At 45.0% G+C, this 13139-nt stretch overlaps 1 protein-coding gene across 5 annotated transcripts in view; it reads right to left on the bottom strand.

Moving 5' to 3' along the window:
* Rin2 (Ras and Rab interactor 2) overlaps positions 1 to 13139 on the bottom strand; it is a 208223-nt gene that overhangs the window by 60002 nt on the left and 135082 nt on the right. For 4 of the 5 annotated variants that reach the window (XM_027421603.2, XM_027421601.2, XM_035446250.1 and 1 more), the window contains one exon: positions 632 to 732. In XM_027421603.2, coding sequence (XP_027277404.1) covers positions 632 to 732 — 101 coding nt within the window. Of the gene's footprint in view, positions 1 to 232; positions 392 to 631; positions 733 to 13139 lie in introns of all 5 variants that reach the window. The other variant, XM_027421605.2, reaches the window with a different exon arrangement.

Raw genomic sequence — 13139 nt, forward strand, 5'->3', positions numbered from 1 at the left:
TTCTTTGTCAACAACAAAGGCTATATCAAAGAGCTAAAAGACTTGACCTTCAACCTACTACCCCACCTCTGACCCCTGCACCCCCACTTTCCAGATCAAAACCAGCCCCTCCTACCTTTTCAAAGACTATGCAGCATGCCAAACTGGTACAAGCTATGGCACCCCCTTTCAAGCATTCATGACTTCATTCAGTTCCAAACCCCCTGGATTTCAGGTTAGGGGATTTTCTGACCTGAGAATGCAAAACGGGTCCATCCTCTTTAGCTGCTCCCCTTTAAGCCTCCTGGAGACTGACAGGGCTATACTGAATTCTACTTCATGCACGGAGGATCCGCTGTGTTACTCTGTCCATCATTGTGACATGGCACCGACAATTCTAGGTTTCCTGGTTCTGGTGCCAGAAGGAATCAAGAAGGTATAAAGTTCAAGTGCTTTCAATGCAATTAAAGTAAACAAGCAGACAAGGAGCTTCTAGGCCACTCCCACCTCCTACAGAGCATGTCACCTGGTATTGTCACCACACTTCCAGTTCCCAAACTTTGAAGAAGAGACGGGATGCCAACCCTCTTCATTCACCAGCTTCACTGAGTCCCCCAACTCACACCCAGCACCTAACTTCGTCTTTGATCACCTGTGGGTTTCAGAAGGTTCCAGGCCATTTCCCAGGCTGATATCTGTCTGTACCATCTCCCGTTTCAGTTCTCCGATCTCCGAGGCGATCGTGTCGATGAGCTATTCAAAGACAAAAATAGCATGACGTCAGGAAGTGAAGAGGCGGGCCATGTTCCTGAGGCCAGGGAGCTCCTGCCCTCAACAGATGACGCCCCCCCCCCCCCCCCGTTTTAAATCTTGGCTCTGTGAATTTCCTCTAAACAGAGGAAAAAATAAAGGGGGAGGGACCAACTCCCCTTAAAAAAGAGGAAGAACTTGGGTTTTGGTATTGGGAAAGAGCTTGGGTTTCAGTACTGTAACAAGGAAAAGATTCTGACGCACAGTTTGGTTGCTCAACAAGAATATAGAAGAATGAATAAATGCTACATGAACCAGGCCTCTAAATTCATCTTTGTCAAAAGAAATATTTCAAGGGATTCTCTGCATTAAATGTTTGCAATCAAAACCTCGGAGTGGTAGTACACACCTGTAATTCCAACATTCAGAATGTGGAGGCAGAAGGACTCTGGTGGGTTTGAGGCCAGCCTAGGCTGCATAGTGAGTTGCAGATAAGCCAGGGTTACAGAGTGAGATCCTGTAACAGAAGTGTCCAAAAGGGCTAGGAGGTAGCTCAGTGACAAAGTGCGTGCCTTGAATGCACGAGCCCTAGGTTTGATTCCCAGTAACGTACACGCTGGGCATGGTGGTGTACCCAGACATCCTAGTACTCAGATAGTAGGGGTTGAAAGATCAGGGGTGAAACTCATCCTCAGATATATATAGGGGATTCAAAGCCAGCTGGGGTACATGAGATCCTCTGTGAGACAAATGATATTTAGGTCATGAAAATAAACTCATTTTAAAGATACACTAGCTAGGTCAATAGTGCATGCTTGTCAGCCTACCATGTAGGAGACAGAAGCAGTTGGTTCAATAGAAGAAGTTCAAGGTCAGCCTTGGCTAAATGGTGAGTTTGAGGTCAGCCTGGGCTGCAAGTGGCCCTTTTTTTTTTAAAAAAACCATATAGCCAGTTTTGGTGGTGTATCCCTTTTAGTCCCAGGACTCAGGAGGTAGAGGCAGGAGAATCTCTGGGGGTTGGAGGTCAGCTTGGTTTACAGAATGAGTTCTAGACCAGCCAGGGCTACAGAGTGAGACCCTTTCTCAGGAAAACAAAACAAAACAGAAACATATTAGAAGGCATGGTGCTACACAACTATAATCCTTGCTTTCAGGAGGCTGAGAGGGGCATAAAGTATTTGAAACGAGTCTGAGCTACAGAATAAGACACTGGTTCAAGAAGAAGAAAACAAGCAAACAATGGAGTACTTACAAATTAAAATTTTGTATGGTTCTAGGGATCAAACTCAGGCCTCACACACACTGTATAAATATTCTACAAGAGCTACATCTGCAGCATTGACTGATTGACTGATGGGTCATTGAGCCAGAGTGAGCCAGGCTCTGCCATGCAGCCCAGGCTGGCCTTGAACTCACTCGGTATGGCAAATTGGCCTTGAACTTGAGATCCTCCTGCTTCAGCTTCTCTTTCTCTCACTGAAGTTTTTGTTTTGGTATTTTGAGAAAGGATTTTGCTTTGTAGTTCAGGCTGTCCTAGAACTCACGGTATGTACCAAGGCTGGCCTAGAGCTCAAGGCAGCCCTCCTGCCTCAGCCTCCTAAGCACTAGGATTATAGGAATGTACTACTATGCCAAGTAGTTTAGCTTTTTAAGACTGGCAAATGCAGAACCAGAGGGCCATACTTGTACTCCCGGCTACATGGGAGGTAAAGGCAGGAGGGTCATTTGAACACAGCAGACTGAGACCATACAGGACAACATGGACAGAGCTTACACCTGGATGGATAAATGAATGAATATAAAATATAAACATTAAAAAAATAAAAGCAAGAAGACAGGGCAAGGAGAGAGACAGGACTGATCAAGGCTGGGAATGGGTGAGTGGTGGGTGGGTAAGGCCCAGAGATATCTAGGGAAAAACGAAGACCCCTTTTGGCTGAGGCTTCTGCCGTCTTGTCTCTCACCTACTGTGAAGAGGCTCCATCTCACCCCAAGGATAGCATAAATCTCCAGCATCCATTCCTCTGGGTTTTCCTTCCTCTCTCTCTATTCTTTTTTCGAAATGCTGGGGACTGAGCTCAGGGTCTGTGCATGGCAGGCCAGTGGTACACTATTGACCTACACCCCCAGCTCCTCAATGCAAGCTTTACTGGTCATTCCATTCATTCATCCATCTGGTTTCAAATGAAGTGGAGAGTAAGGCTGGCAGGTCTCCATTTTCACTGGGCTAGCATTCTGGTGGGACAGACAGACTCTAGCACTGAAGGCTGAGAGTTTCCGGAATGAAGGTAGGTTAGGAGTGCTTAGGGGACTACTAAGGGACCTTGCTACCTAGTGTGAGCTATCAGGACAGGTGTTTGCACAGGTAATAGAGCCCTCAATGACACAGTAAGACATCATGCAGAAAGTTACAAACCTGGGAAAAGAAGCAGGCACTAGATCATGTTTACTGAATATCACAGTCTATGAATTTGAGTTTCCTGCAGTAAGTGCACTGGGAGTTTTTTTTTTAATTATTTCATTTATAAATAATTTATTAAATTATTTATTTTATGTGTGTGGGTATTTTGCTTGCATATATGTCTGAATCCCCTGAAACTGGAGCTAGAGACAGTTGTGAGCTGCCATATGGGTGATGGGAATCAAATCTGGGTCCTCTGGAAGAGCAGCAAGTTCTCTTAACTGCTAAGCTATCTATCTCTTCAGCCCCCCACTGGAAGCTTTTAATTATGGAGATTATGAGGATTATGTTTTTATGATCTATAGAGATCATCTTGTTGGGGCTAAGGATGCAGCTCAGTATATGTAGCACTTGCTAACCAACACAAGGTCCAGAGATTGATTGATAGCACTGCCAAGAGAAAAGGAACATCTTCTCTTTGGGCTATAGATGCTTATAAATGCTGGGGAAACACAAGGAAACTAGCTAGGACCAACTGCTTGGGCCCAGACAAGAGACTGCCTTGGCCCTCTTGGGAGCAGTGAGAACAGAAAGAAGAGGAAGATCCGGGGACAACTTGCCAGAAATGGATGTGAATTGATGGTTGTGTATGAAATATAGGAAAGAAGAATTAAAAATTAAGCTTCTGGGTGTGGGGTGCATGCCTATAATCCTGGTACTTGAGAAGAGGTAAGAGAATCAATATTTCAAGATCATTCTTGACTACACAGTGAGTTCAGGGGCCGGCCTGGAATAATGGAATCATCTCAAACACAAACAAGGGACTGGAGATATGATTCAGTAGTTAAGAGCACTAACTATTGCTCTATCTGAGGACCAGGGCCCAGATCCTAGCACCCACACTGTGTGACTCACAAAAGCATATAACTACAGCTGTAAGTCTGTAACTACACCCCTTTCTGGCCTCCATTGGGTGGGCCTGGGCATGAGCACGTACACACACACACACACACACACACACACACACACACACACACACACACACACGTGTGCGCGCACGTGCACAGAAAAGTAGGCTGGTCATGGTAGCACACACTTTGAATCCTAGCACTCAGGAGGTAGAGGCAGGTGGATCTTTTGTGAGTTCGAGGCCAGCCTGGTCTATATAGTGAGTTCCTAGACAGCCAGAGTTACTTAGTGAGACCCTGTCACAAAAAAAGATTTGTTGGTGACATTCAAAATTAAACCCAGAGTTTCATGTATACTAGAGAGAGAAAGAGGAAGGGAGAACAGGAAGGTGGGAAGAGTGACATGTTGCAAGCAGAGGGGAGGGGAGTTGGATCCGACATGCTCAAGATACACTGTAGACATGTATTATGAATCCATCAAAGAATAAATAAAAGGAAAAGAAAGTGCCAATGTGAATGGGAAGAGATAGTGGGATTTAAATTACAAGAGGGGCAGTATGAATGCCTCTGCTTAGGCCCATTATGCTGAAGCTATGGTCTAGAGAGAAGAGCTGTACATAGCCCCTCAGGAAGGAGAGGACCGCATCCAAGGGACTACTTGTATGGCCTTAGGCAAACCTTACAGCGAAGATTCCCACCCCAGCAGCAAGACAGGTCACCATGTCTCCATTCACCTCACCACTCTTCGCCACTCTGTTGCCTCCACACTGATAGCAGGATGAGATGGCTGGAGACCCAAGTTCAATTCTTGGGTCCTCAAGTTCAATTCTTGGGTCCTCAATGGCTTTCTCCAGAAAAAGCAATTGTCCCTTTTAGCTAAGCTGTTTCCTCCAGGCATTGCTCTTAGCACTGCCCTTCTGACTGTATCTCTAGGCTCCTAGTCAAGCACAAGATCCTATAGTGTGGCTCTCACTTAGTGGTATCAAGCTGGCTAACCACTGAGCACATTATTTTTTCTGTAGTGACCTGAAGGTATGAAGGTGGATGAATGCAAACGTTGCTCCTGGCTGGATTCCTGCCAGAGAAAGGGCATGTCCCTCCCCTTCCATCCAGTCCCCACTTCACTTACCCACTTGACAGCATAGAGGAAATTCCTCAAGCATTGGACCTGAGAGAAATGTTCTGGGCCAGGCCTGCTTTTAGCATTATGTTTTTACACACCCATTCCTTCCTCTCTGCAGTCCGATGAATTGGGTGCTGGGACTTACATTGTTCTATGATAATTTTGCACCTATTTGTTTATTTTTAATTCTTATATGCTTTTGTTCTAATCTCTTACATTGGGTTCTTCCTAAACCCATCCTTTGAGGATGGAAATTACCCATTGACCGATTGCAGGGACCCATGTTAAAGCCACCAGGAACTCCAGCATAGACTGGGTGTTATTAATTAAAGTTTCTACGACTTACACAACCCAAACCCAAGTGCCAGTCTAAGAGTCTGAGTGTCTGCTGACGCTCCACCATGCTGACGCTATTGTCCAAAGAGGATTGGATGCTGAAGCATCTGCAAAGCTGGTCATCCAGTGTGGCTTCTTACCACGCTGGTCGCACAGGAAGCTTGCAGACCCCAGGGAAGGGGGCAACAGTGCCTGTTGTCTGGTACAGTCAGAGAGTCGGTTGGGACATCAGGTTGTCATGGTATAAAATTGGTAAGACAGTGATTCTTACCCCCAAATGGCAGGATATCTGTCATTCCCAAAACAGCACAGTAACTAAGGTTTGAACCGAACAGACAGTCCCTCCAAGGTAGAACACACAGAGTTCCATCATCAAAGCCAGGGAAATACCTGGGTTCTTTTCTTCTTATTTTTCTTTCTTAGCATAGCCCTGGCTGGAACTCGCTCTGTAGACCAGGCTGACCTTGAACACAGAGATTGGTCTGCCTCCGCCTCCCAAGTGCTGGGATTAAAGACATGTGCCACCATGCCAGGCTTAGTGTCTTGGTTTTCTTTCCCCTGCAGGACTATGCTATAAGACTCAGTGCAAAGTGGTGTCATACATCTATTCAGAGGCTGGGAGAGTGGCTGGGACTGTGACACCATCCTGGGGCACTTGCCTAGCACATCTGAGACCCCCGGGTTTGCCCCTCAGCATGCAAAAAATTATACATTAAATAAACTGGGGGGAATAGGTGTTGCTGGTATAACTGGGTACTTGGACCAGAAGGCCAGAGGGGCAGGTCATGGTGACCACAGGAGGAGAGTGGAAGCAGGCCAGGGCTTGGGTCTTTGGTTGTCTCTCTTATTCTAGGTCTCAGAAACCTAATCCCCATGGGTGACTTTGCATGTGGGTGACATCCCTGTCCAGAGTGGGAGAATAATTGATGAGGGCTCTGTTTTTCCCCAGCCCTTTGAGATCTCTCACCTGTGCACTCAGGCGTGGTGCAGGAGTTTACTCTAGTTCACACCACCCCAATCATTCTGCAGTTTCCCTGCAGGCAGAACCCCATCAACTTGTGCAATTCAATTATGAGGAGATCTGCAGCTTGGCAGTGTAGAACAGTGGTAACTGGACCATCTGGGGGCTCAAGAGGGCCAGCTACAAATCCCATCTCCTTTTCCTCTGTGAGCAGGGTCACCTTGGGCCAGTCACAAGTCGCAGTATGTTGGCCTTTTCCTTAAGGTTCTGGAGGATTGATGTTATACTAAGGGTGGCCGGAGGACTAAATATTGCCACTGGTGCCTAAGTGTTCTCTACCATACACACACACACACACACACACACACACACACACACACACACACACACACACACTGCCTCTTACTTCTGACAGTCAAGATTACAGAGAGCTAATGCCAAGTGACACTTAAGGGAGGCCCATTCGCCACTCAGCCCGGAGAAGGCCCTGATCACCAGCAGCAAGGACCTGGGGCATCTCTGTTTGTCTGTGCAGAAGGTCTCATCTCCCCAGCACCCATTTCCTCTAATAGGAAGGAAAGTCATTGCATGTGATCCTGTATACACAAGAGGGAGGAGGGAAAAGGGAGGGACCCCAAATCTTTTCTTCTTTGGGGTTAGATAAAGGAGAATAATTCTCTTGAAGGTCAAGTAAAAATAAAACAAGAAAGTGCTTAGAGAGCAAGTCTGAGCATGCCTGCTGTCACTCAGGAATGTTATCAGCCTCTGAGAAGGGATGTGCAGCTGATAGGGTGAAGGCTGGAAATCTAGGGTGTGGGAAAAGTCAGGCACTTGGCTGCCAGCTTCAGAATCTCTTCTATACCCCAATTCATCCACTTGGCCTTGGAGTCTGGTGGGCTTCTGCATTCTGGGAATCAACCGTGTGGGAAAAGACTTACTCCGGGACCTGAGAAATCACATGACCCAAACAATTCCCTCCCCTGTCTCATTCCGTTGACCTGGAGTTGCTTCCTGGGCCTGGTGGATACATCCCACGTTGGGGGTTTTCCGATGCCAAATTTGAAAATGCTGGACCTCTTCCACAGTTGCAAATAACCTTTGCTACTGAACTCTCAACAGGGAATAAAAGGTAGCCCGGGGCTGCCACCTTCATTTGTAGAGATGTATTGCTGTTGTTGTTTTGAGACATGTTTCCTATAGCCTATGTGGGCCTCAAGCCCACTATGTAGCCATGACTGGCCTTGAACTTCCCATCTTTCTGCCTCTGAGTACTAGAATTATAAACATGTGCCACAGGGATCAGCTATTTTCTTTGTTTTTGTTTTGTTTTGTTTTGAGACAAGGTCTCACTAGTATCCCAACTGTGTAGCTCAGTCTGGCCTCAAACTTGAGGCAATCCTCCTGCCTCAGCCTCTTGAGTGCTGGGATTATAGAAGCTGGTGACTGTAAGATTAAGGTCTCTTTATTCCAGAAGACACCAAGGTAAAACACAGGCCAGAGCTAGGTTATAGAACCCAGCCAGCTCGGCCAGAACAAAAGGGCCCAGCGTCCCCACGTGCAGCCCCTTAAGAAGCTCCCTTACGTCACCCCGGCTTTCCTTCACCACGCCCCTCTGGGCAAGTCCCCGGGTCCACCTGGTACCTGCCCCAGGACTATTGGGCGGGGCTAGGGTGACTCCCTACAGGTGACAATGCCCAGCTGGATCATTCTTGAATGCTATTACTCTGTTTTGTCACCCAAAGGAATGAATCATACTGATGTGTGTCATAGCTTACTAATGTTATGTTGTGAGATTCATCAAATGGAATCTGGCAGGAATCAAATAAATGTGAGGAAATACCACTCACCACCTTAATTTCCTTTGCTTAGTTCTCTATTTTTAGAAGGGACATGATATAGCCCTAGTTGGTCTAATATTGCTGTGTGGCTCAAGCTGGTGTAAAACCGCTGGCAATCCTCCTGCCTCAGTGTCTCTAGTGCTGGTTTATAGGCAAGCACCATTACTCCTATCTGCATTTCAATTGACTTTGATAGCCACTGGGGTCAACTTCAGTGTTTTGCTATCATAAGCAGTGCTGGGCTGAACATTCAAGGTTCTCCTTGTGTAGTATATGAAAACTCAGAAAAAGACCAGCACCCATATATTCAGGCTATCGGTGGTGTCACAGTTATTCAGGTGGCTTTACCAACTGTCTCCCCTTTGTTTTACTGCCTCTGCCATATTTGAAAGTGTCCTGGGTAGTGCTAGCCTATGCCTTTCATCCTAGCACTCGGAGGACAGAGGCAGGCAGATCTCTGTGAATTCAAGGCCAGCCTGGTCTACAGAGCAAGTTCCAAGACAGCCAAGGCTATACAGGAAAACCCCTGCCTTGAAAAACAAAACAAAATAACAAAAAAAGAAAGTGTCCATGGTACTTGTCTGAATTTGATATTCTGTTTTTCAAAATTATGTCTGTGAACCGTGATGCTTGTATGTATGTCTGTGAACACATGTATTCTTTGACCCCTCAGGGGCCAAAAGAAGGCATGGGATCCCCTGAAACTGGAGTTACAGATGGTTGAGTTGCTATATGGGTACTGGGAATTGTATGTGTGTTCTCTGGAAGAGCAGCTAGTGTTCTTAATCACTGAAGGACTTCAACTCCATTGATGTACTACTTTAAATGTCTCTGTGTGTGCAGGTATGCGCACATGTCACACACACACACACACACACACACACACACACACACACACACACACACACAAAATCTAGGGCATGGGTCTTTGCCTTCAACTTAGTTGAGGCAAGGCCTCTTGCCATTCAGTGCTGTGAATGTCAGGCTAGCTGGGCCACAGATTTGTGGAGGTTCTCTTGTCTCTGTCTCCCATCTCATTGTAGGAACACTGGGATTACAAGTGAGGGCTACTGCCCCAGATTCTCCATGGGTTCTATGGATCTAAACTCTAGTAACTGGTTACTTAATCCAGTTTTAACTTAAAAATCTTCTGGTGCTGGGTATCAAACACATTGAGGTAGGCACTTCCCAGACCCAATATCTGATTTTAATATTTATTTATTTAGACCAGGATTCAGCCACTTGGCCTGTAACTAGATATGTAGGCTGGCCTGGGACTAGACCAGGATGTCCTCAAACTCAGAGATCTGCCTGCCTCTTCCTTCTGAGAGCTGGGATTAAAGGTGTGCATCACATATACACTCAATATCTAATTTTTAAATTTCATTCAGTCTAATGAAGTGATTCTTTTTCTTTTTCTTTTTTTTTGTTGTCCCAAGTATATTTTTATTATCTATTTGCATTTCTCTTTGCCTGTTCATGTATCTGTTGCTCACTTGGGGAGTTTCTTTACTTTTCTTGATAAGCTGTACAAAGGTATGGGTTGAATCCATTGTCCCATATATTTCAAATACTTTCTTTCAGACTATTTTAAATCAATGTTTTTCTTAAACATTTAATGATGATAGAATCAGTACTGGTGCTTGAACTCAGGACCATGTACATAGTAGACAAGTATTCTACCACTGAGCTCTATCCTATCCCTAATATTGTCTATCTATCTATCTATCTATCTATCTATCTATCTATCTATCTACTTATTTTAGACAGGATCACACTATGTAGCCCCACCAGGCCTGGAATTTGGTATGTATGCTGGCCTTTAAATCATAGATATCTGCTTGCCTCTGGCTCCCAAGTGTTGGTATTAAAGGTATGTATTACCACATTTAACCTTTTGGGGGTACTTTATACATGTAGAAGGAGGAGGAAGAGGAAGAAAAAAGAAGAGGAGGAGGAAGAGGAATAAGAGGAAAAAGAGGAGGAAAAAGGAAGGAAGGAAGAAAAAAAGAAAAAAGAAAGATAGGGAAGGAAGGTACAAAAGACTTCAAGACAAGGCCTTACTAAATTGCCTAGGTTGCCCTGTCACTCTGTCACCCAGGCAAGCCTTGGACTATCAAGCATCCTGCCTCAACCTCCTAAGTAAAGAGGCACACAGGGATATACCACCAGGCCAGAAGGTAGAATAAAAACCATCCAACTTTTCATTATGGTTCCTGCTTATCTTGAAGTAGTATAGACTCCATATATTTGTACTTGGACTTATCTACAGTTCTGCTTATTTAAATACATTTGTTTGTAAGTCTTTCATTCCTCTGGAAATTAATTTTGTGTAACACAAAATCTGGACTTTGCCTGGGCTACACAGCAAGACTCTATTAAACCACTATAAAATTAATAAAGCACATAAAATATTGTCAGACCTAGAATCCTAAGCCACCAAGCCCTATACCCTGAGATGACTGCATCTGTTCCTCCAAAATTAAACCCAGAAAGTTAAGGATACCATGTCCCTTATATGTGACAATACTACAAACTATTGATGAACCAGATGCTCATGACTTCAGTATGATAGATCTTCCTCAGATCTGAAAATCCCTGGGAAGACCATACTTCTGGTAGCTCTGTTTAAGACCTACCCTTCCACCACTGGAACCTCTCACACCTTGGGGGAATGCTCAGGAAAGGACCTTGCCCTCGAAGCCAGCCTGCATATCTCTTGTTATAGGAGACATGTTGCTGTGGGAATCTATTTTGTCTGTTACACAAAGACCAAGAAGGACTCCCAGGGTCAGTCTTCAACCAGCTACTGATGAATAGCCCACCCAGCTCCCTCACCCCCTACAGGACCATTCTGAAGCAACATCATGTCCTTACGCTCCTTTCAGATGGAACCAAAGCTATCCTTACGGGACTGCTTGGTAGTGGAGACCAGCGTGAGGTCTCTCCCTCCCTTGACTCAACCCTGATTCCTCTATGGGGTTCTGTGCGAGTATTTCTAGGTAAGATACTTCCAGGAAAATCTTCAGTTCTGAGCTTGTTTCTGAAAAACACAACCTAAGAAGCCCACTGGCCTTCCTGCTTGGATTCACACCTTGACCACTCTAGCTGCTGGGCTTGGCTGGGGTAATTTCTTGCCTGAGATAACTGTCCTCCATTGAATGTAACTTCCCCAAGCAGCGTGTCTTTTTGTATAGCTCTGTATTCTCCAAGCCCAGAGCTGTCCCCGTGAATGAACTGACTGCTCTTCCTTCTCCCATCTTCCCCTTGGTGACTTCCCTGTTTGTTTGCCTTCCATACAGGGGGTAAACCAGGACAATGAGGAGCTAGGGCTCTGACTGGTTCTTCATCCTCAGCTGGACAGGAAGGGGAAGTAGGAGAAATTGTGCTATCTAAAAAAGAGTCTACTGAAGACTTAGAGCATGACTCCCATCTTTTATATGTGGAATTTAGATTTCAAAACAAATATGTATGTGCATGTATGTATACACACACATCATGTACTTGTGTGACATGAAAGTAAAACAGACAATGATGAGAGTACAGAAGAGGTCCAAAGGGAGACACTACACAGTATAATCTAGATCTATCTATCTATCTATCTATCTATCTATCTATCTATCTATCCATCCACCAACCCATCCCTAACTCCACATACATATGGAACATGAAATCAGAAGGGGGACTATCTAGATTGAGGAAAGGGACTAGCAGGCAGGGGAGGGGAGGAAAAAGGGAGAATAGTGGAGGGTCGCATGTACAAAATACAACAATATATACATATGCATTTAATGCCACAATGAAACCATTATTTTTTAAGCTAAGCTAAAGAATTTTTTATATTAGTATTATTGTTATTATTTTGGTTTTTTGAGACAGGATTTCTCTGTGTAGCATTGGAGCCTGTCCTGGAACTAGCTCTTTTAGACCAGGCGGGTCTCAAACTCACAGAGATCCACCTGCCTCTGCCCACCCCCCCCCCACCCTCCACCAAGTGCGTGAGCCACCCCGGCCGGGCTCTAAAGAATTTTTAAAGCACTATGCTCACGTCTGTTCCTTTCTTTACCGCCACAAAGTAGAAGCTCTTACTGCATGTGCTACCATTTACTTTAAAACATGCTTCTCCCAGTAACTGAATTATAAGCCATATGTGCCAACAGGTCAAAGAGACCACAATTGGCTCCATGTTGCCAGTCATGGCTCACCAATATGGTGGAGTTGGGAGGAGTATGACTAGGGGTGTCACAGACTCAGTGCTACTGCTAGAACCCTGGCCCTCAGAGGTCCCAGATGGCTCCTCATTTCAGCCCATGGCTATGTTTTCAGGTTCAGTGACCTGTACAGAACCGCACTCTGAAGAATGCAATTCTAGGTGTTTTCACTTTTTCTACAGCACCAGTTTGCTTTAGCAATTGAATTTTAAGCTTTTGTATGTTTTGTTTTATATTTCCAGGAAGTGCTCATAAGCCAGGTAATGCCAGAAACACTCTGGAGACAGAGGCAGGAAGATCTTGACTTTGAGACTAGAAAGGCGCATAGTGAGTTCCAGGCCAGCCTGGGTTGTATATGGAGTGAGACTTTTTTAGTGTTGGGTGTTTTAGTTTAGACTTTTTTAGTTTTTGGTGTTGGGAATTGAATCAGGAAGATATAAGTTATCATATATTCCATCAAATCTAAGTTATTTTCAATTATAAGATGCACTCATATGTCGCAGACCCCCAGGAATTGCACATACCATGGAGTATAAGCTACATAGGATTTCAGACTCTGAAATCCTGCAATCTCAGATCTGAGATACCGATTTATGAAGCTCAGGATGAAGAGGCCTGCAGGTGAAAGAGTT

This window comes from Cricetulus griseus, chromosome 6 (assembly GCF_003668045.3).
Source record: "Cricetulus griseus strain 17A/GY chromosome 6, alternate assembly CriGri-PICRH-1.0, whole genome shotgun sequence".
NCBI lineage: Eukaryota > Metazoa > Chordata > Mammalia > Rodentia > Cricetidae > Cricetulus > Cricetulus griseus.